The 22,294-nt window shown below is 45.1% G+C and overlaps 1 protein-coding gene across 1 annotated transcript in view; it reads right to left on the reverse strand.

Moving 5' to 3' along the window:
* Window positions 1-22,294, reverse strand: part of LOC137511009 (vomeronasal type-2 receptor 26-like) — a 293,519-nt gene that overhangs the window by 44,451 nt on the left and 226,774 nt on the right. Inside the window, exon 4 of the mRNA XM_068233987.1 lies at window positions 8,461-8,584. Coding sequence (XP_068090088.1) covers window positions 8,461-8,584 — 124 coding nt within the window. The remainder of the gene's footprint in view (window positions 1-8,460; window positions 8,585-22,294) is intronic.

Raw genomic sequence — 22,294 nt, forward strand, 5'->3', positions numbered from 1 at the left:
CCACCCAAAGTTCGCCTGGAACCGTTCGCGGTCGAACCGTTCGGCCCATCTCTATTAAGCACCAGCACATTCTTGTCAGGCACGAGGTCCTCTGCCAGTTTCAAGGAGCCAGTGGGCACAAAGGTGACACAACCAGCAGCTACACCATGCACACAATGGCCAAATAACGAGTCCGAAGAATTGTTCCACAACACAATGGGCTATTCGCAGGAGCTATTCTCATTCCCACCCCCACAAACTTCCACCTGTGAAAGGACAATGGAACAGCCACAAATCTTGTGCCCGGATCACAGGCAGTGGATGCTGAAAATGCACCAATTACTGAAAGGCAAAGCGAGGACAAAGACACCCAAATCTCAGCGCAATGTGCGCAGGAATTTGGATCGCAGGAGGTCTGCCTAGAAGATGAGGAAGAGATGGGATTGAGGTGCGCAGAGGTTGTTCTGCACACATATGAGACGATGTTCTGCACATATATGAGGCGATGGAGGAGGAGGGTTTGTTTGGACGATGAGGCCACAGACCTGGATTGGGAACCAGACCGTCGCCGTCGGGATAGCAGTACAGATGATAGTCAGCTGAAGAACCCCCTGCTGCAAGAGTTTGCGTTGTGCCACAAAGTAGTCAGGGAATATCGGCCACAACAAGCGCACAAGTGAGACGCAAAAGAAGCACGCACCAAACTCCCAAGCAAAGCAGTAGGTCCTCCAAAGTCTGGTCTTTCTTAGAAGACAGCAGGGTGGATGTAACCATGGTGATTTGTAAGGTGTGCAGAACACACTGAGCAGGGGAAAAAATGTCAACAACCTCACCACCACCAGCATGCGCCGGCACATGGAAGCCAAACATAGCACTCTGTGGTCAAACGCGCAAGGCCAGGGTACCAGCTCACTTGCAGCCCCCAGCAACACTGCCTCAGTTGTGGACACCAGACCCTCCTCAGCAGCCCAGTCATTACGTGGTGGCCAAACATCCGTAGTACCCGATGTCAGTTTCAGCAATAGTGCTCTTGACTGTTCCCAGTCATCGACGACGACAACAACAAACAACTGCCCTTCATTGTGCGAGCCTACTGTTCAGTTGTCTGTCCCGGAGATGTTGGAGCGCATGAGAAAATTGCCAGCAAATGACCCCGGGCCATGGCACTTAGGCCCGGTTCACATTAGCGGTGGCTATCTGGAATAGCCGTGCCGGAGCCGCACCGCATGCTGGCCGGGACGAAACGGACGCACGGCATAGCAATGTAAATCTATGCCAGGGTTCACATGTGTCCGTTTCGTCCGGACCGGAGCCGGACCGGATCCGGACTCCGGTGTCCGTTCGCGCTATTTTTTGGTCCGGCTCCTCCGGCAGCCGTATCCGGGGCGGAGCCGGACTGCACCATCCGGCCAATGGAAACCAATGAGAACCGGAGAGCGCACAACACACTGGCAAAAAATCCGGATGTTCTACCCCACTTCCTATGCGGATTTTTGCGGCGATATTGGCTGGGGACACATGGGCAAGCATTTTGGAGTGGAGCAGCACAGCTGGATCCGAGGGATCCGAGAGATGTTGGCAGCATGTCGGAGGTGGAGGTGAGTGCTAAACAGCAGAGGGCCTGATTCCACAGGTCCCCCTTCTGCTGACCTCCCAGACCCCAACATTTTTTTTTGTTTTTATACAGGTTGTTACTCTTTAAGAATCCGGATCCGGACCGCAACCGTGTTCATACCGCACGGAAACCGTATGCAACCGGACCGGATCCGGACAGGAACCGTACGGTTCAGGTCCGATCCGGCTCCGGTGCGGTCCGGACATCCGGTGCGGTTTTTGCAAAACCGCAAGTGTGAACCGGCCCTAACAGCCAGCATTGCCAAGTTCCTGGCCTGCGAAATGCTGCCATATAGAGTGGTGGAGACAGACAGCTTCAAGTGCATGATGTCGATGGCCATACCATGTTACGTGGTTCCATATCCCCTGATGACGGCATAACGCCAAACCTGGTAGGGAAGGAGAGACGGGCTATCTCTGTGACGACCATTGAATGGTGTGATAAGGTGCACTTTGACACTAGTCAGTGCAAATACCTTATATGCGTTTTTATGCAGTTTGGGTCCAGTTTGCATGGACCCACAATGTAAGTAATGTGTTTTTATGAAATACTGTCGAATAAAGATTGTACCCCCCTGTTGTTGAAAACTACTGAGCCTGGCTTGTTGTTTGTCCCTTGGTGGTGGACACTGTGTACTTAACAAGCACTGGGTGACTACAGGTTATAACAACAGAAGAGGGTGATGTCTCAGCGCTGAGGAATACAGATTTACATTTACGTGGTTCCCAGCCGCCACTACTTTGCACACTTTGCTGTGCCAGCATTACATGATCACGTGGTCGGCAAAATCACCCCAAGCCTGAAAAATGCGGTTGCCTGCAAGGTTCACCTCACCACTGACACGTGGACGAGTGCATTTGGCCAGGGTCGGTACATCTCCCTTACGGCGCACTGGGTGAACCTTGTGGAGCCTGGCAGCGATTCCACACCCGCTACGGCACAGGTGTTGCCAACGCCACAAATAGCTGGACCTGTGTCCCTATGAGTCGATGACAGCACCTACCTCTCTGGCTCTTTCTCCTCCAATGCCTCGCCAAGCTTTACCTCATGCAGCATCGCTAACCCAGCAACAGGAGCGTGAAAGCGGTGCAGCACAGCTGTTTCCATGTGTCAGCAAGCCTTATTGAAGCTGATCTGATTTGGAGATAAGCAGCATACAGGTGAAGAAATTTGGAAGGGAATCAAGGAAGAGACCCAGTTTTGGCTGGCACCGCTGGACCTGGAACCAGGCATGGTTGTGTGTGATAATGGGAGCAATCTCATTTGCGCGTTAAAGTTGGCAAAGCTGAGACACATCCCTTGCCTGGCCCACATTCTGATCCTAGTTGTTCAGCGGTTCCTGAGGACATACCCAGGCATGGCGGATCTTCTGCAGCAGGTGCGACGAGTGGCAAAACATTTATGAAAGTCCAGTAACGCTTTGGGTGCACTCACCAAGTTGCAGCAGCAATTCAGTCTACCCAACCATCGCTTGATGTCTGATGTCCCCACGCGGTGGAATTCTACGCTGCACATGCTAGCACGCCTTTGCGAGCAGAAGAGTGCAGTAGTCCAGTACGTGATGGAGCAGTACCGAGGCTTATCCAGTCAGCTGCCAATCTTCTGTGGATCTGAATGGGCCACCATGTTGGACCTCTGCAAAGTCCTCCAAAATTTTGAGCAATCCACGTTGCTTGTGAGCGGTGATAACTCTTTAGTCAGCATTACAATACCACTGCTGTGTTTACTGAAGAAATGAATGTTGCAGATCAAGGAAGACGCAATCAGGATGGAAGAGGAGGAATTGAGAGCAGTGCTGATCGTAATGGAAAAATCTACGCTTACGGATCATTACGCGTAATTTTACGCTATTACGCATTACGCAATTACGGTTACGGCGTAGGAAATTATCTACGGTACATTACTGTAATTACGCGTAAACTTACGCAGTTACGCGTAAGGATACCGTAATGTAGGTGCTTACATTACGATGCTACGCGTAGTGCCGTAATACCCATTAATGCGTATTTTTTGACGCATACGGACAATATGTACGCAATAGCCGTCAATGTGACAGTTATTGCGTACATATCATTCGTATGCGTCAAAACGTACGCTTATACTGAAGGGCGGGAGAAGATACTATTGGTTGCTTAGGATGTTGACTGATTGGCCAGTTTTTCCGTTAGTAATTACGCGTAAAATTACGCGTAAGTGTTCGTAAAATTACGCATACCTAGCAATTACGGTAGACAGTGTAATTACGATACCACTTTACTGCTTACGCGTAAATAATTACGCGTAAGACCGTAAGTTACGCGTAACGCTTACGCGTAAATTTACATTGAATTACGATGCGTAATTACGCTCATGCGTAATTTCGGCCCAGCACTGATTGAGAGAGGACAACGATCAGCGTGATGATACCCACATCAGGCAATCTGCCTCAGGAACCGCTGGTCCCTTGTATGATGAAGAGGAGGATGAGGAACAGCTGGACTTTGAGCAGGACTTGGATGCCTCCACTGCCGAGGGACATGGCCGTGCACGTTTGACTTCCACAATTCAGCGGGAATGGACAGGAGAAGATGACGAGGAAGAAGGTGGGCGTGATGCTGGTGATGGTGCATCACAACAATCAAGCACAGAACATGATGAGCAACCTGTTGGTACTCTGGCACACATGGCTCAGTTCATGCTAGGCTGCATTGAATGCGTTCTGGCAGACGTGGATTACTGGGTTTATACCCTTCTGGATCCACGGTACAAAGAAAATGTTCCAAGACTGATTGAAGAAAGTGTCAGACAGGTCAAAATGGAAGAATACCAGAAGGTCCTTGTGGAGAAATTAGTGAGGAAATTTGCATCCTCCTGTATCCACGCCAACAGACTGACTTCCGCAAACCCAGGACTAGGAGGGGAGCAAAGAACACAAGCTGCAGCTGGTGCCCACAAGGGAATGGTATCAGCAGTATCCAAGGTGTGGCAAAGTTTTCTGACACCCAGGCAGCAGCCCACAGAACAGCAATCACGCAGTTCCACCTCCAACACCGATCGCCTGCAGAGGATGGTCAAGGACTACATGTCAGATGGCGTAGCCGTGTTCAACAATCCATCAGTTCCCTTTAACTATTGGGTCTCTAAGCTAGACACCTGGCACGAACTGGCAATGTATGCAATAGAGGTGCTGGCTTGCCCTGCAGCCAGCGTTATATCCGAACGTTGTTTCAGTGCGGCCAGAGGCATCGTTACAGATAGGCGTATCCACCTCTCCACAGCAAATGCAGACCATCTGACACAAATTAAAACGAATAAATCGTGGATTGGAAACCACTTTGCAACACCCCCCGACCAAGCACCATGAACATCTGTGCTGGATTAGCGTGCCATTTTCAGGAATATCTCATTTCTATTACATTTATTACTGCGTGGCGACAAAATGCATTGCTTTATGCATGCATTTTGTCATCATGCCAGGCCTTGGTTATGTCTCAAAGCATGGCCTTCTCCTCCTATACCTCCTCTTCCATCCTGTGTGCTAGGTTAGCATTGCCATTTTCAGGAATATCTCATTTCTATTACATTTATAACTGCATGGCGACAAAATGCATTGCTTTATGCAGGCATTTTGTTCTCATGCCAGGCCTGGGTTGTGTCTCAAAGCATGGCCTTCTCCTCCTGTACCTCCTCTTCCATCCTGTGTGCTAGGTTAGCGTTGCCATTTTCAGGAATATCTCATTTCTATTACATTTATCACTGCATGGTGACAAAATGCATTTCTTTACGCATGCATTTTATCCTCATGCCAGGCCCGGGTTGTGTCTCAAAGCGTGGCCTTCTCCTCCTGTACCTTCTCTTCCATCCTGTGTGCTAGGTTAGCGTTGCCCTTTTCAGGACTATCTCATTTCTATTACATTTATCACTGCATGGCGACAAAATGCATTGCTTTACGCATGCATTTTGTCCTCAGGCAAGGCCTGGGTTGTGTCACAAAGCATGGCCTTCTCCTCCTGTACCTCCTCTTCCATCCTGTGTGCTGGGTTAGCATTGCCGGTCCCATTGGTACTACGACAGCTTTTCAGGATCTCATTTGCTCCCCCCCCCCACACACACTATTTCCAAGCCATTTTGCAGAAGTTTCCCTCATTGTTTGTGTTTTTTCTGGCCTGCAAAGCAGGAATATTCAGGTCCTTATGGATTTCCATTATGTTCGGGATTTGGCACGAATATGCCAAATATCTGGACCATGTTCGGCCGAACCGAACATCTGGTTGTTCGATCAACACTACCGGGAATCGAACCCAGGTCTAGTGCTTGGTAGGTAGCTCTCCTCACCGCTATACCACCACCAACACTACATGCTGAAGCCAGCCTAGCATGTACCATTGTGATATATCCAAGAGAAAAATGAGCTTGCTTATGGATTTGTAGGATGTCAAAAACCAGCTCACATACATTGGCCAGGGATTGAACCCAGGTCTAGTGCTTGGTAGGCAGCTCTCCTCACCGCTATACCTCCACCAACACTACATGCTGAAGCCAGCCTAGCATGTACCATTGTGATATATCCAAGAGAAAAATGAGCTTGCTTAGGGATTTGTAGGATGTCAAAAGCCAGCTCACATACATTGGCCAGGAATCGAACCCAGGTCTTGTGCTTGGTAGGCAGCTCTCCTCACCGCTATACCTCCACCAACACTACATGCTGAAGCCAGCCTAGCATGTACCATTGTGATATATCCAAGAGAAAAATGAGCTTGCTTATGGATTTGTAGGATGTCAAAAGCCAACTCACATACATTGGCCAGGAATCGAACCCAGGTCTAGTGCTTGGTAGGCAGCTCTCCTCACCGCTATACCTCCACCAACACTACATGCTGAAGCCAGCCTAGCATGTACCATTGTGATATATCCAAGAGAAAAATTAGCTTGCTTAGGGATTTGTAGGATGTCAAAAGCCAGCTCACATACATTGGCCAGGAATCGAACCCAGGTCTAGTGCTTGGTAGGCAGCTCTCCTCACCGCTATACCTCCACCAACACTACATGCTGAAGCCAGCCTAGCATGTACCATTGTGATATACCCAAGAGAAAAATGAGCTTGCTTAGGGATTTGTAGAATGTTAAAAGCCAACTCACATACATTGGCCAGGAACCGAAACCCAGGCCTACCACTTGGTAGGCTGCTATCCTAACCATTATACCACCAACACAACACACTGCAATACTACATGCTGAAGCCAGCCTAGCATGTGTCATTGTGATATATCCAAGAGAAAATGAGCTTGCTTAGGGATTTGTAGGATGTCAAAAGCCAACTCACATACATTGGCCAGAAATTGAACCCAGGCCTACCGCTTGGTAGGCTGCTATCCTAACCATTATACCACCAACACAACACACTACAATGCTACATGCTGAAGCCAGCCTAGAATGTACCATTGTGAAATATCCAAGAGAAAAATGAGCTTGCTTAGTGTTGGTCAGCCCGTAGTGTTGGTGGAATAGTGGTGAGCATAGCTGCCCTCCAAGCAGTTGACCTGGGTTTGATCCCTGGCCAATGTGTGTGAGTTGGCTTTTGACATCCTACAAATCCCTAAGCAAGCTCATTTTTCTCTTGGATATATCACAATGCTACATGCTAGGCTGGCTTCAACAGCTTGGATATATCATAATGGTACATGCTAGGCTGGCTTCAGCATGTAGCATTGTAGTGTGTTGTGTTGGTGGTATAATGGTTAGGATAGCAGCCTACAGAGCGGTAGGCCTGGGTTCTATTCCCGGCCAATGTGAGTTGGATTTTGACATGCTACAAATCCTTAAGCAAGCTCATTTTACTCTTGAATATACCCATAATGGTACATGCTAGGCTGGCTTCAGCATGTAGCATTGTAGTGTGTTATATTGGTGGTATAATGGTTAGGATAGCAGCCTACAGAGCAGTAGGCCTGGGTTCTATTCCCGGCCAATGTGAGTTGGCTTTTGACATGCTACAAATCCTTAAGCAAGCTCATTTTTCTCTTGGATAATGGTGCATGCTAGGCTGGCTTCAGCATATAGTGTTGGTGGTGGTATAGTGGTGAAGAGAGCTACCTACCACACACTCAGACCTGGGTTTAATTCCCAGCCAATTTATGTGAGTTGGCTTTTGAAATACTACAATTCCCTGGAAGATGAGACCCTCCTAGGAGGGAGGAGAGAGGAATAAAAGGACTAAGGGGACAGTTAATAGGGTCTATGGGCTACCATATAGGATAAACAAGGTTACTTTTGCGATTATTAAATTTTTTCTGGGCGGAATCCGGAATTCCGCGGGATTTCATAAAAATCCAGTGGAATTTTCATAGCGACGGAATCTAACGCTGACGGAATCCGCGAATTCCGGCGAAATGGAATTTGCTCTTTCCGATCATCCCTAGTGATAATGTGCCTGCTGACTGTGATGTAGAGGGTCAAAGTTGACCTTAATGGAGCATTATGGGGGCCAATCGAACTTCTGGAAAAGTTTGCTTTCGCTGGCGAACGCAAACCACCCAAAGTTCGCCTGGAACTGTTCGTGGGCGAACCGTTCGGCCCATCTCTACTATTCGATCGCCAAATCTTGGAGCATAAATCAAGCACCTGGAGTGTGCATATTACATTGCAGTCTATGTAGGACAGCTGAATGTCTGTGCGCCCAGATAAACTGATCCATCGAAAATCATCATCACATTCTGATTTTACTTACTTTAACACAGCCTCTCAACCCTTTTAGAATTGGGTTTTGTTCCTTACAAACCCATCAGATACAACATGATGACACAAATGTGCACCGCTAAATCAAAAATTTCCCACTGGCTACGACAACAAAAACAGTTGCCCAACTCAGTTAAACATAGAAAGCTCACCAGTTGTGTTGGAGATGTGGCCATCAGGGCACAAGACACACTCATAGCAGCAAATGTGCATTGAAGAGCCAAACTTTTTTCTGCTTCCAGGCAAACAGGGGTCAGAGCATCGAGATACTGGAGGCTGAAAAACAGACACAGGAATACATACTGAAACACAATACTTTGAATATTTTAAACCTTAAAAATACAACAAGCCCACATCTAATCTTTTGCTACATTACATCTATTTTCAGAGATAGCTTGCACCTGGAGCAATAGAGGATATTGGTCAATCAATTGTGACCAATGCAAAGGTCAGATATTCTGGGGGATTCTCAATACAGCAAAGTCCCCCTCATCTAGAACTCGGGTAACTGAAATCTCAATTAGCCAACGTGCCGGAGTGATAACAGGGATTTTGCTTTCGGTGGGTTTTGAGGCTATTAAAATACTTACCCAGCAACATCTAGCAGCCTTCCTGCAGCACCTAGAGGGCTCCTAGCAGCTTCTGGTGTCCATGCACGCAAGTCCACGTGTCACATGACCTGATGCAGGTCAGCTGACACGCTGTCTTACATGCATGGGGGGAGCTGTAAAGCTGCTAGGTGCCCACTAGATGCTGCATGAAGGCTGCTAGACATTGCTGAAGACTCGGTAAGTATTTGGGCGGGAGGTTTGTGCTTGGCAACTTTTTGGGCGGGAGGTTTGTGCTTTTTAGGCCGTTTGCTCAAGCAATCAGCAAGCAAGTGTCCGGCATCAGACAATCCTGGACACTCAAGTCTTTGCTGTATTTCCTTTTTTCTTCACAAAAGCACTCCATGGCCTTGATGCATGAACTAGCAGTGAATATTCCGCATGCACACAGCGCAGGTTAATATTACTATGCTCACACTGCGTGCAGTCCTGTCAGCGTAGTGTGCTCTTGTAATTGTGTATGTGTGACAGTGGTACTTCAGTAGCGCAGCCGCTGCTACGTAACAAAAAAAAATCTATACAAACATGCTGCTTGGTCTTCTTACTACCTTGCACACTGTTTTGGCAGATTGAGCAACTGCCATTTAGTATAGGGGTTTAATAATAATAAAAATAATCCTGAGCATGAGTAGCATAGCTAGACATTATGGGGCCCCATAGCAAAATGTTGTGGAGCTATTATAGCTAGGCACTCTTGAGAAATACTATCTGCACAGGGGAGCAGCGTATGGAGGTGGCCGGCGGAGATCTTCAATCAAGGTCGCAAGATTAGAGGATATTGGTGTAGGATCATTTCCAAGGATATGGACGTGGAAACTTTTTTTAAAGGTACGTATTTATTATTATTAAGAACATTAAAGGACTTTTTGTGTGTTTTTATTTCTGCCCGCCCCACTTCTCCAGAGTCCCCCCATATCATGGACCATGCGTGCTGGTATAGCTCAGGGTGCGAACCCCTACGCGGTCGGGGCTCCTCATTCTGACTATCCCAGACTGCATGGGGGAAGGAGCTAAAGAGGCTCAGGAGGGGGGACCCCACAGCATTTTTTTTTTCATTTCCTACACTCTGAACATTACAATCTATATATTTAAAATCGGATGTATGTGTGTTTGTATTTATGTACAGTATGTGTGTATGTGTATGTATGTACTCACTCGCAAAATCCAAAGCGCCTGTTCAGCACTTTCAACTCCCTTCTCCATCCACCCCTCCTCCTTCTTCTTCATGCATATGAGCTGAAGAATTTGCATCATACTTTGCAGATAAAATTGCCAAAATCTGTAGTGTGTTTTCCATGCAGACATCAAACTCCATCTCCACTCCTCTTGTTGATTGTTCTCTTTCCAGTCTCTCTCCACTCTCTGAACATTCTCTCTCCTTTCTTATCTCCAAATCCCATCTAACCACCTGTTCTTTGGATCCTATCCAATCCCATCTCATCCCACAGCTATCCGCATCCCTCATCCCTGCCCTAACATCGCTGTTTAACCTATCCCTCTCCACTGGAATTTTTCCATCCTCACTCAAGAAGAACACCACTACTTAAAAAAACATCTCTAGACCCAACCGAACATGCCAAATACCGCCCAGTGTCACTTCTCTCATTTGCATCTAAATTACTTGAATGCCACATTCATGCTGAACTAAGTCAGTATTTATCAGCAAATTCCTTGCTTGATCAGTTCCAGTCTGGCTTCCGGGCAAAACACTGCACAGAAACAGCCCTCACCAAAGCAGCCAATGATCTCCTCACAGCTAAATCCAAAGGCTATTATTCCATACTAATGCTTCTAGATCTGTCATCAGCATTTGACACTGTCGACCACACTCTACTCCTACATATCCTTTCATCTATAGGAATAAAGGACCTCACTCTCTCCTGGATATCTTCCTACTTCTCTGGAAGGTCTTTCACATTGGAAAATCCGATGCGGATTTCCGCCTGAAATCATGGAAATTTCTGCTGGAATGCAGAAATCGGTAATACAAATGTGGTTTTCAGGGATTTCCACCAGAAATTGCTGAAATTTCCGCCAACTTTAACATCGATTTTCTCAAAAACTATAAGGTCTTTTTGGAAACTTTTTTTCCATCTTGTTCACAGTCTTCTGTTTAATAAACCCTGGTGTGTCTAGGACCTATGGGGGCTTTGTTATTAACATAAAATGCAGAAAATCTGCATTATCCGAGGTAATTTTAAGCCAATCAGAAGACTCAGAATGAATAAGCCAATCAGAGAATGCGAATATTTCCGCCTAAACCCCTATTCTTTCATTCCGAGTCTTCTGATTGGCTTAAAATTACCGCATATCAGATCATACGGATTTGTTGCATTTTAAATTACAGTCAAAAGTCGCCAACTTTAGCGGTTAATAGCAAAGCCCCCATAGGTCCTAGACACACCAAATTTTCAGGGTTTATTAAGCAGAACACTGTGAACAAGATTAAAAAAAGTTTTCAAAAACACTTTATAGTTTTTGAGAAAATCGATGCTAAAGTCGGCGGAAATTTCCGCGATTTCCGGCGGAAAGCCGCCTACCACACTTGTATTACTGATTTCCGCCTTCCGTTGCGAAAATGCAATTTCCGATCGGAAATGCGGAAATTGCATTTCCGCAGAATCCGAATGAGCATCCCTACTGGCTACCAATTAACCAGAGGATCCAGTTCAAACTCCTAACCCTAACCTACAAAGCTCTCCACAAACCTGTAACGATTTTGGAATTATCTAAGTGGACAGCGCACAAGGTGTGCACCGACACGGCGGAAGTCCTCCACAAGCGTATGAAAGGAGAGAACCCAGTTTTGGTGCAAAGCACCAGTAGAGGGAAATTCCCACCGGCAGATGGAGCTATGGAGTGCAGAGGAACAAACCCTCTGCACTGCCACAGACGCCAGATGGGAATTGTCCGAATTGTAACCGTGCAGGGCAAGATAGCCCTCAGGGAGAGAAAGTGAACACAGAGACAGAATGTAAGTGTGTCCACCAATCCAGTCACCACCCAGCGACGGTGAACACACTACAACGGAAACGAAGTTGGAACGCAATCGCGAGAGTGGCGATTGCCAACAGTGACACCAGACAGTGTAAAGGTTAAACACAGGAGCTGAGCGAAAGGCACAGCAAGTCATACAATGAGAATGACAAGGAAAATAACAAACGCAATACCTAAACGCGGTCACCGTGCGTTAGGCGCAACAGTGACAAGAGTGTTTACACTGCAATCTCCGCACGATAAGCGCAACAGAGACAAGCACGCCACCCTGACTAATGAATGAACACAAACAAACAAATAACAGAAACGCTTGCTAAATGGCTGCCATACCTTAGGCAACCACAAGCGTTTGCTCCAGACAGAACGAACAACAGGAATAGGTCAGATAAGATCCACAGCTCTTCCACCAGAGCGAGTGCAATCCGGGTACAGGGACAGGACAGGAAGGATCCACTGCTCTTTCCGCCAGAGCGAGTGTGAACCAAGTACCGAAACAGAGCTAGCTGGATCCACTGCTCTTTTCCACCAGAGCAAGTGTGAACCAAGTAGAGAAACCAAGCTGGCAGGATCCACTGCTCTTTACCACCAGAGCAACTGTGATCCAAGTACAGAAACAGAGCGAGCAAGATCCACTGCTCTTTTCCACCAGAGCAAGTGTGATTCAAGTACAGAAATAGGCCTAACAGGATCCACTGCTCTTTCCGCCAGAGCGAGTGCGATCCACAAGGACAAGTAAGACAGAACAGGCAATACAGATAATACAACCTGACTGCATTTAATGGGAATGCCTAGTGAAGTTCCAAGGAATTACTCTAAGAATATCTTAGCAAACGACAGTAAGGCTGACACTCTGGGAGTGTTTGCAGGAACAAACCTTCATGACCAGCAAAGCATTCTGGGAGCAGAAGGCTTTTATACTGCTAGTCATCAAAGAAGGCAGCTAGGCATTTTGCATGGCAATTGTATGCAAATTCCTCAGCAAAGCAACTCTGAAAGCTGCAAGATGAAGACAGGTCTCTTTTCCAGAGACCTGCAGCCCTCAGACTTAAGGAATGGTCAAACAGCTGTCTGCCTGTGCAGACAGCTGAGCAGATCATTACAAAACCACAATCTCTCTCCCCTGTACATCTCCTCACTAATTTCCAGACACCAACCCAACCACAATCTCAGATCTGCACACATGCTTCTTTTATCCTCGTCTACAATTACCTCCTCACATTCACAGGTACAAGATTTCTCACGTGCCTCACCCCTCCTCTAGAATGCCCTTCCACAGCACATCTGCCACTCTCCCACCTTCGAAATCTTTAAACGCTCCCTCAAAACCCACCTTTCCCGACAAGCATATTCTCTAGCTTATGCCATGCACCCTTCAACCTTGCATCTACATTTACTCCTTACTAAATAACCTAATAACGCACTGCCTGTGCATCTACTGTATACTTCCCCTACCTCTTGTTTCCACCCCATTCCTTTAGATTGTAAGCTCGCAAGGGCAGGGCTCTCATCCTTTTGGGTCATGGAATGTTATTAATTTAATAGCTTGCACTCTGTTAGACATTTATGCATTTTAATCATCATGTTAAATTTGCTATTGTAACCACCACATATTATTATTATTTTAGTATTTATATAGCACCAACATCTTCCGCAGCGCTGTACAGAGTATATTGTCTTGTCACTAACTGTCCCTCAGAGGGGCTCACAATCTAATCCGTACCATAGTCATATGTCTAGTGTAGTGTATGTATCATAGTCTAGGGCCAATTTTGGGGGAAGCCAATTAACATATCTAAATGTTTTTTGGGGGCTGGGTGGAAACCAGAGTACCCAGAGGAAATCCACACAGACACAGGGAGAACATACAAACTCCTTGCAGATGTTGACCTGGCTGGGATTCGAACCGGGGACCCAACGCTTGCAAGGCAAGGCAAGAGTGCTAACCACTACGCCATTGTGCTGCCCTTATTTGATGTATATCATTGTCTGTACCATTGTGTATATCTTGTTTGTTTTCTTACATTGTACAGCGCAACGGAATATGTTGGCGCTTTATAAATAAATAATAATATTAAATAATAATAATGTATGTGACGTGATCACTCAAACGCCTTGACCGATTTGAACGAAACTTGGTATATACAGATCTCTTACTACCTGGAATGATATGTTCTTGGGGTCTCGCGTCCCCCCTGCACACCTGGGCGGAGCTACAAACAGCAAATCAGATTCCACCCATTCATGTCAATGGAAAAAATGTAAAAGGCTGCTATTCTCACAGTAATCAAGCCAGAGTCCCCACACTTGCCACAGCTGATCACTTGGTGACCGAGGTTTAAAATCCAGGAAAAGTGGGCGGGGTATAAAACAGTCAATCAAATTTCAGCCATTCATTTTAAATGGGAAAATGTAAACTGCAGCCATTCTTGCATTGTTATTCGCAGAGTTTTCAAACTTGGCACACTTGGTCACTGGGTGAATGAGAATAAAATTCAGGAAAGTGGGAGGAACCTACAACAGCCAATCAAAATTCACCTATTGATTTTCAAGGGGAATATTTAAACTGCTGCCATTCTTACACTGTTAATGGCAGAAGCTTTAAACGTGCTGCAGTCGAAAATGCAACGTATTGATGCCAAAGACCCCAACGCTCATAAACATGGTAATTTAGTGACTGACTATATGTCAAGGTTATAAATAGTGGGTGGAGCCAAAAACAACTAACTTTTTTACATGGGAAAATATAAACTGCAGCCATTCTTATACTGTTAATGGCAGCGTTCCCAAACTTGACACAATTGGTCACTGGGTGCCTGGGATTAATAGTCAGAAAAGTAGGTGAAGCCTAAAACAGCAAATCAAAATTCACCTTTTGAGTTTCAAGGGGAATATTGAAACTGCAGCCATTCTTACACAGTTAATGGCAGAGGCCTCAAACCTGCTACAGTCCGTCATTAAGTGACTGGGGCGGAGCCACAAACCGCCAATCAGATTTCTTTGCTGGATAAACTGCTTCCATTCACACAATTTTGATGCCAGGAACCCAAAAGCTAGCAAACTTGATCATTGAGTGACTGCGTGTCAAGGTCACAAAAACTGGGTGGAGTCAAAAACATATTTCCCTGGGAAAATGAAAACTGCAGCCCTTCTTCGCTGTTAATGGTAGGTTCTCAAATGTGCACAATTGTGCACAGTTGGTCACTGGGTGACTGGGATTAATATTCAGAAAAGTAGGTGGGGCCTTAAAAAGCTAACCAAAATGTGCCTGTTGATTTTCAAAGGGAATATTAAAATTGCTGCCATTCTTCTTAGGAAGAGGAAGCAGAACCTGGCTGCACCCGAGTCCAAACTCAATGAGCCAAATGGTAATACACAAAATGATATAAAAATATAAATTCATTTATTGATATACTTTTAAAACATGTTTATAAAACATACAAGTGAGGTCTGAGTATCTGGGCAGCTGAGGGGGAAAGAACAAATGTTATAACATATGACTGCTTAACATAAGCTATCAGCATATGAATCACCACTAATTCAACAAGCATAAACCGTGGAGGAAAAAGAAGAGTCCTTGATGACCTTATGAAAAAGCAAAATGGTGTGCAACTATCTTATAGTTCCTGTCTGCAAGCAGGCAACCACACTGAGATTTTCCAAAAAAGTGTAGAGATGCAAAGGATAATTTTTGATTAGATGACAGTTCCTGTCTTCCAGCAGGCAACTGCAAGTCCACAGAATGCAAGAGGATCAGTGATGCAGCTTGATATAATACTGGCTTTCAAAGTTCCTATTCACAGGCTAAACATAATGAGCATATAGGTGACCAAAGCGCAGCATGTAAAGATGAAGCCAGATAGTCTGATGTTAGCATTCCAGGTTCCTGTCCATAAGCAGGCAACCATAATACAGAAGTAAGTTCAAAGGAGTTGTATTTATGTACACCGTTCAGGTATGATGGACACCATCAATAACAGACTGGCTTGTCGTTCCTGTCCAGAAGCAGGCAACTGTACAGTAGTGATGGTAGACGGCAATGACAGAATAATGATACAACAATATCCACGTGGTGCTTCACAACATATATAACAGGATCTCCTTGCATCACGAAAGAGTAGTTGCATCCATAGGATCAAGATAGTCAGCAGGGCTCAATATGAGTAAGAGATATGCAGTCCCAATATGAGGCAAGACCAAGGCCTCAATATGCATTAAAGGTATGCTTACGTTTCCTCTCTTAGGTATTGAATGTCCTCCATGAGGTAGATGTAGAGCGGAATGGTGACCAGTTATTGGCAGTAGCAAACCAACCTCTCAGCTGCCCAGACCTTGTCTACCGGTTTCGCCGAATTATTCGGCTCATCAGGACACAGACCCTCAGGTAGGTATGCCAGAAGCTGTCTCCATGCGCCTTAAATGGCGTCTACGCCGAGGCCCAGCCCGCATCACATCCGTGGGCGCGGCTTCTGCGCCTCAGCGTGGTCCGTCCGCCCGGAACTGACGCCAGCGCGCATGCCCAATGCGCCCCGCGCTGTTCCGGGTGGTAGCCTGGCGTCAGAGGGGAAGGGACAAAAGAGCCGAAGAACGCGTTCGGCTCTGCCCGCCCCCCTGCCAGGCTAAGCGCCGGACATGAATACAACACGGGGCAAGCCGGAAGGGAAGGGGAAGACTAAGACAAGGAAACATAAAAGGGCATGCCACCAGGTCACATCCACGTCCGGCGCAACGGACTCTTAAAGGAGACAGTACTGAAAAAAAACAAAAAAATTCAAAAAATTCCAAAGCAACAAACTTTGTTATATCCTGTGATCCTGAATAATATCAAAATTATATCTAACTTTAAACTATTACCAAAAAATCAGAAAAAACATATTCTTGTAAGGAAAAAATCCTTTAGTTTCAAGCAATAAATGGAATATTAGGAGAGGCGGTACATGCAATAAGCCAACGCCATCTCTCATCTGGAGAGCTGCCAGCGGTCCCCAGGTCTCCCCGGCATGTGGGGGGGGGAAGGGAAAAGGAGAATCCCATCCAGCCCCCCCATATCCCCCCAATAAAGCACACATCCCCCACATCGCATACTGAACAATTATGATATGATCCTCATAAAAATGGGGCATATTTTAAGTTGTCATTAAGTCCCGGAGCCTGAGTAGCCTTCAGATTATAAATCCAACGACACTCACGTTGCGTTAGAATTTTGTCGAAATCGCCTCCTCTCAGGGGTGGATGTATCCTATCCACTGCACTGAAGGATATGCGGTTAGTAGGATTAAGTTCACATGCTATGACATGTCTTGCGACCGGTGAGCCTAAGTTATGGCTCTCCACGTCGTTTACATGCTCATAGATGCGACGACGTAAATTTCTGGTTGTTTTGCCTATATAGAAGGCGTCGCAGGTGCACCAAAGTACATATACGACGCCCTCTGTGGCACAATTGATGAAGTGTTTAATTTGGACAGTCCTATTGACATGTGGGAAGGAATTAGATCGACCCACTTTGATGTAAGGACACTGATTACAGGAGCCACACCTGTAGATTCCCCAATCAGTGCAAGAATCTCCACGTTGGCTACCTTGGTAATGGCTTCTGACCAGTTTGTTTGCAATAGTAGGGGCTTTCCGATAGGTCACTTTTGGTTTATCTGTTACACATTGGCGTATCCTCACATCGTCAGTCAGGACATGCTAGTGTCTCTTTAGAATTTTGTAGAATTGATCTTGTTGTTTGTTGTATTTAGTAATAAGGGGAACAGTATCGAGGAAACTATTCCCTTTCTTCGATTTAAAAAAAAAAAAAAAAAAAAAAAAATCGAAGAAGGGGAATAGTTTCCTCGATACTGTTCCCCTTATTACTAAATACAACAAACAACAAGATCAATTCTACAAAATTCTAAAGAGACACTGGCATGTCCTGACTGACGATGTGAGGATACGCCAATGTGTAACAGATAAACCAAAAGTGACCTATCGGAAAGCCCCTACTATTGCAAACAAACTGGTCAGAAGCCATTACCAAGGTAGCCAACGTGGAGATTCTTGCACTGATTGGGGAATCTACAGGTGTGGCTCCTGTAATCAGTGTCCTTACATCAAAGTGGGTCGATCTAATTCCTTCCCACATGTCAATAGGACTGTCCAAATTAAACACTTCATCAATTGTGCCACAGAGGGCGTCGTATATGTACTTTGGTGCACCTGCGACGCCTTCTATATAGGCAAAACAACCAGAAATTTACGTCGTCGCATCTATGAGCATGTAAACGACGTGGAGAGCCATAACTTAGGCTCACCGGTCGCAAGACATGTCATAGCATGTGAACTTAATCCTACTAACCGCATATCCTTCAGTGCAGTGGATAGGATACATCCACCCCTGAGAGGAGGCGATTTCGACAAAATTCTAACGCAACGTGAGTGTCGTTGGATTTATAATCTGAAGGCTACTCAGGCTCCGGGACTTAATGACAACTTAAAATATGCCCCATTTTTATGAGGATCATATCATAATTGTTCAGTATGCGATGTGGGGGATGTGTGCTTTATTGGGGGGATATGGGGGGGCTGGATGGGATTCTCCTTTTCCCTTTCCCCCCCCACATGCCGGGGAGACCTGGGGACCGCTGGCAGCTCTCCAGATGAGAGATGGCGTTGGCTTATTGCATGTACCGCCTCTCCTAATTTTCCATTTATTGCTTGAAACTAAAGGATTTTTTCCTCACAAGAATATGTTTTTTCTGATTTTTTGGTAATAGTTTAAAGTTAGATATAATTTTGATATTATTCAGGATCACAGGATATAACAAAGTTTGTTGCTTTGGAATTTTTTGAATTTTTTTGTTTTTTTTCAGTACTGTCTCCTTTAAGAGTCCGTTGCGCCGGACGTGGATGTGACCTGGTGGCATGCCCTTTTATGTTTCCTTGTCTTAGTCTTCCCCTTCCCTTCCGGCTTGCCCCGTGTTGTATTCATGTCCGGCGCTTAGCCTGGCAGGGGGGCGGGCAGAGCCGAACGCGTTCTTCGGCTCTTTTGTCCCTTCCCCTCTGACGCCAGGCTACCACCCGGAACAGCGCGGGGCGCATTGGGCATGCGCGCTGGCGTCAGTTCCGGGCGGACGGACCACGCTGAGGCGCAGAAGCCGCGCCCACGGATGTGATGCGGGCCGGGCCTCGGCGTAAACGCCATTTAAGGCGCATGGAGACAGCTTCTGGCATACCTACCTGAGGGTCTGTGTCCTGATGAGCCGAATAATTCGGCGAAACCGGTAGACAAGGTCTGGGCAGCTGAGAGGTTGGTTTGCTACTGCCAATAACTGGTCACCATTCCGCTCTACATCTACCTCATGGAGGACATTCAATACCTAAGAGAGGAAACGTAAGCATACCTTTAATGCATATTGAGGCCTTGGTCTTGCCTCATATTGGGACTGCATATCTCTTACTCATATTGAGCCCTGCTGACTATCTTGATCCTATGGATGCAACTACTCTTTCGTGATGCAAGGAGATCCTGTTATATATGTTGTGAAGCACCACGTGGATATTGTTGTATCATTATTCTGTCATTGCCGTCTACCATCACTACTGTACAGTTGCCTGCTTCTGGACAGGAACGACAAGCCAGTCTGTTATTGATGGTGTCCATCATACCTGAACGGTGTACATAAATACAACTCCTTTGAACTTACTTCTGTATTATGGTTGCCTGCTTATGGACAGGAACCTGGAATGCTAACATCAGACTATCTGGCTTCATCTTTACATGCTGCGCTTTGGTCACCTATATGCTCATTATGTTTAGCCTGTGAATAGGAACTTTGAAAGCCAGTATTATATCAAGCTGCATCACTGATCCTCTTGCATTCTGTGGACTTGCAGTTGCCTGCTGGAAGACAGGAACTGTCATCTAATCAAAAATTATCCTTTGCATCTCTACACTTTTTGGGAAAATCTCAGTGTGGTTGCCTGCTTGCAGACAGGAACTATAAGATAGTTGCACACCATTTTGCTTTTTCATAAGGTCATCAAGGACTCTTCTTTTTCCTCCACGGTTTATGCTTGTTGAATTAGTGGTGATTCATATGCTGATAGCTTATGTTAAGCAGTCATATGTTATAACATTTGTTCTTTCCCCCTCAGCTGCCCAGATACTCAGACCTCACTTGTATGTTTTATAAACATGTTTTAAAAGTATATCAATAAATGAATTTATATTTTTATATCATTTTGTGTATTACCATTTGGCTCATTGAGTTTGGACTCGGGTGCAGCCAGGTTCTGCTTCCTCTTCCTACAAATTTTAACCCAGGTCACTCTGAGCCATAATTTGAATGTATGTTTGTGTAGTTGGGAGTGGATTGGTGTTGGATGAATCGTTTACACAATTTCCTGCCATTCTTCTTACACTGGTAATGGCACAAGCCTCAAACCTGGTACAGTTAGTCATTAGGTCACCGGGGTTCAAATTCAGGAAAAGGGGCAGAGCCACAAACAGCCAATCAGATTTGTTTCAATTCACTGGGAAACTACAAATTATTGATGCTAAGGACCTAATGCTCACAAACTTGGTCATTGAGTGAGTTTGTGTCTAGTTACTGATAATGGCAGGGTTCTCAAACTTAGCCCATATGGTCACTGGGTGACTGAGATTAATATTCAGGGAAGTAGGTGGAGCCTATAATAGCCAATCAAAATCCACCTGTTGATTTTCAAGGAGAATAATTAAATTGCTGCCATTTTTACACTGATAAAAACCTGCTACAGTTGATCATTGGGTGACTGGGGCTCAAATGCTGGAGAGGGGCGGAGCCACAAACAGCCAATCTCATTTTTTTTTTATTTCTATGGGAGTGTACAAATTATTGATGCCAAAGACCCCAAAGCTCACAAACTGAGTGTTTGTTTGGTAGGGTTAGACAAAAAGGGTGGAGCCAACACCGGCCAAATACATACCCTACTAATATTATAAATGGGAAAGTTCAGATGTTTGGATGTTTGGATGTTTGTTACTCAATCACGCAAAAATGGCTGATCGAATTTGAATGAAATTTGGCACACACATAGTACACTACCTGGAATCAGTGATGGGCAGATAATTTCTGTGATTCACAAGTATTTTTTCTCTCTTCAGCTTCAGTACTCAGCATCGTGAAAAGATTCTGGATCCCAGAAATCGGCCACGGCATGTCGTGATTGAACATATTTGGAACGCAATCGCGGGATCACAGGAAGCATTTTCTGTGATTATCACCCGCCGACTTTAGCGGTTAATAGCAAAGTCCCCTTACATTGTACACTGGGAACAAGAGTAAAAAAAAAACACATTTTTCAAAAAGTCCTTATACTTTTTGAAAAAAATCAATTTTAAAATTTCAAAGGAAAAAATTATACATTTAAATGCGGTAAATGGCAGTTCTTAGTGAAACAGTTCCCGACGACTTTAGCAGTTAATAGCAAAGGCCCCTTACATCCGAGCAACACCAAATTTGTGAATGCATTTCAAATCCGGAAATTAATCACGGCATTTCTGATTTTATTTTCAACCATGGCCAAATAAGTTGAATCTGTGAATTGAAGTATCTGCCCATCACTACCTGGAATAACATATAGGATGCTTTTCATTCTCACAACCAAAAAGTGGGTGGAGACAAATAAAAATTTATTGGGAAAATGTAAACGGCAGCCATTCTTACACTGTTAATGGTAGGATTCTCAAACTTTGCACAGTTGGTCATTGGATGACTGGGATTAATATTCCAAAAACTAGGTGGAGCCTACAAAAGCCAATCAAAATATACCTATTGATTTTCAAGGGTAATATTTGATTGTTGCCATTCTTGCACTGCTAATGGCACAAGCCTCAAACCTTGTACAGTTGGTCATTGGGTGATTAGGGTTCAAATTCAGAGAGGGGGTGGGGCCAAAAACAGCCAACCAGATTTCTTCCATTTCAATGCAAATTATTGATGCCAAGGACTGCAAAGCTCACAAACTTGGTCATTGAGTAATTGTGTGTTAGGGTTAGAAAAAGTGGGTGGAGCCAACACCAGCCAAATATATAACTGGGCAATGCCGGGTCATCAACTTTTTTCCACCACCAAAGAGACTTTGTTTGGGAGGTAAATTTTGCTAAGATTTACAGTATTTTTTTCTAAATGCATTTTAAGGAGAATATTAAGAAGAAAAAAATGGAAAAAATTCAGCCATTATAGCTTAAAATGCATTTAAATTATGTCCCTATTACACTGTACGGTGCCAATATTTTATGTGGAAATAAAGGTTATTTTTTTTTATTTTGCATCCATCACTATTTACAAATGTATAACTTAAAAAAATAATAGTAATATACCCTCTTGACATGCATATTAAAAAAAAAAATCAG

This window comes from Hyperolius riggenbachi, chromosome 1 (genome assembly GCF_040937935.1).
Source record: "Hyperolius riggenbachi isolate aHypRig1 chromosome 1, aHypRig1.pri, whole genome shotgun sequence".
Taxonomy (NCBI): Eukaryota; Metazoa; Chordata; class Amphibia; order Anura; family Hyperoliidae; genus Hyperolius; species Hyperolius riggenbachi.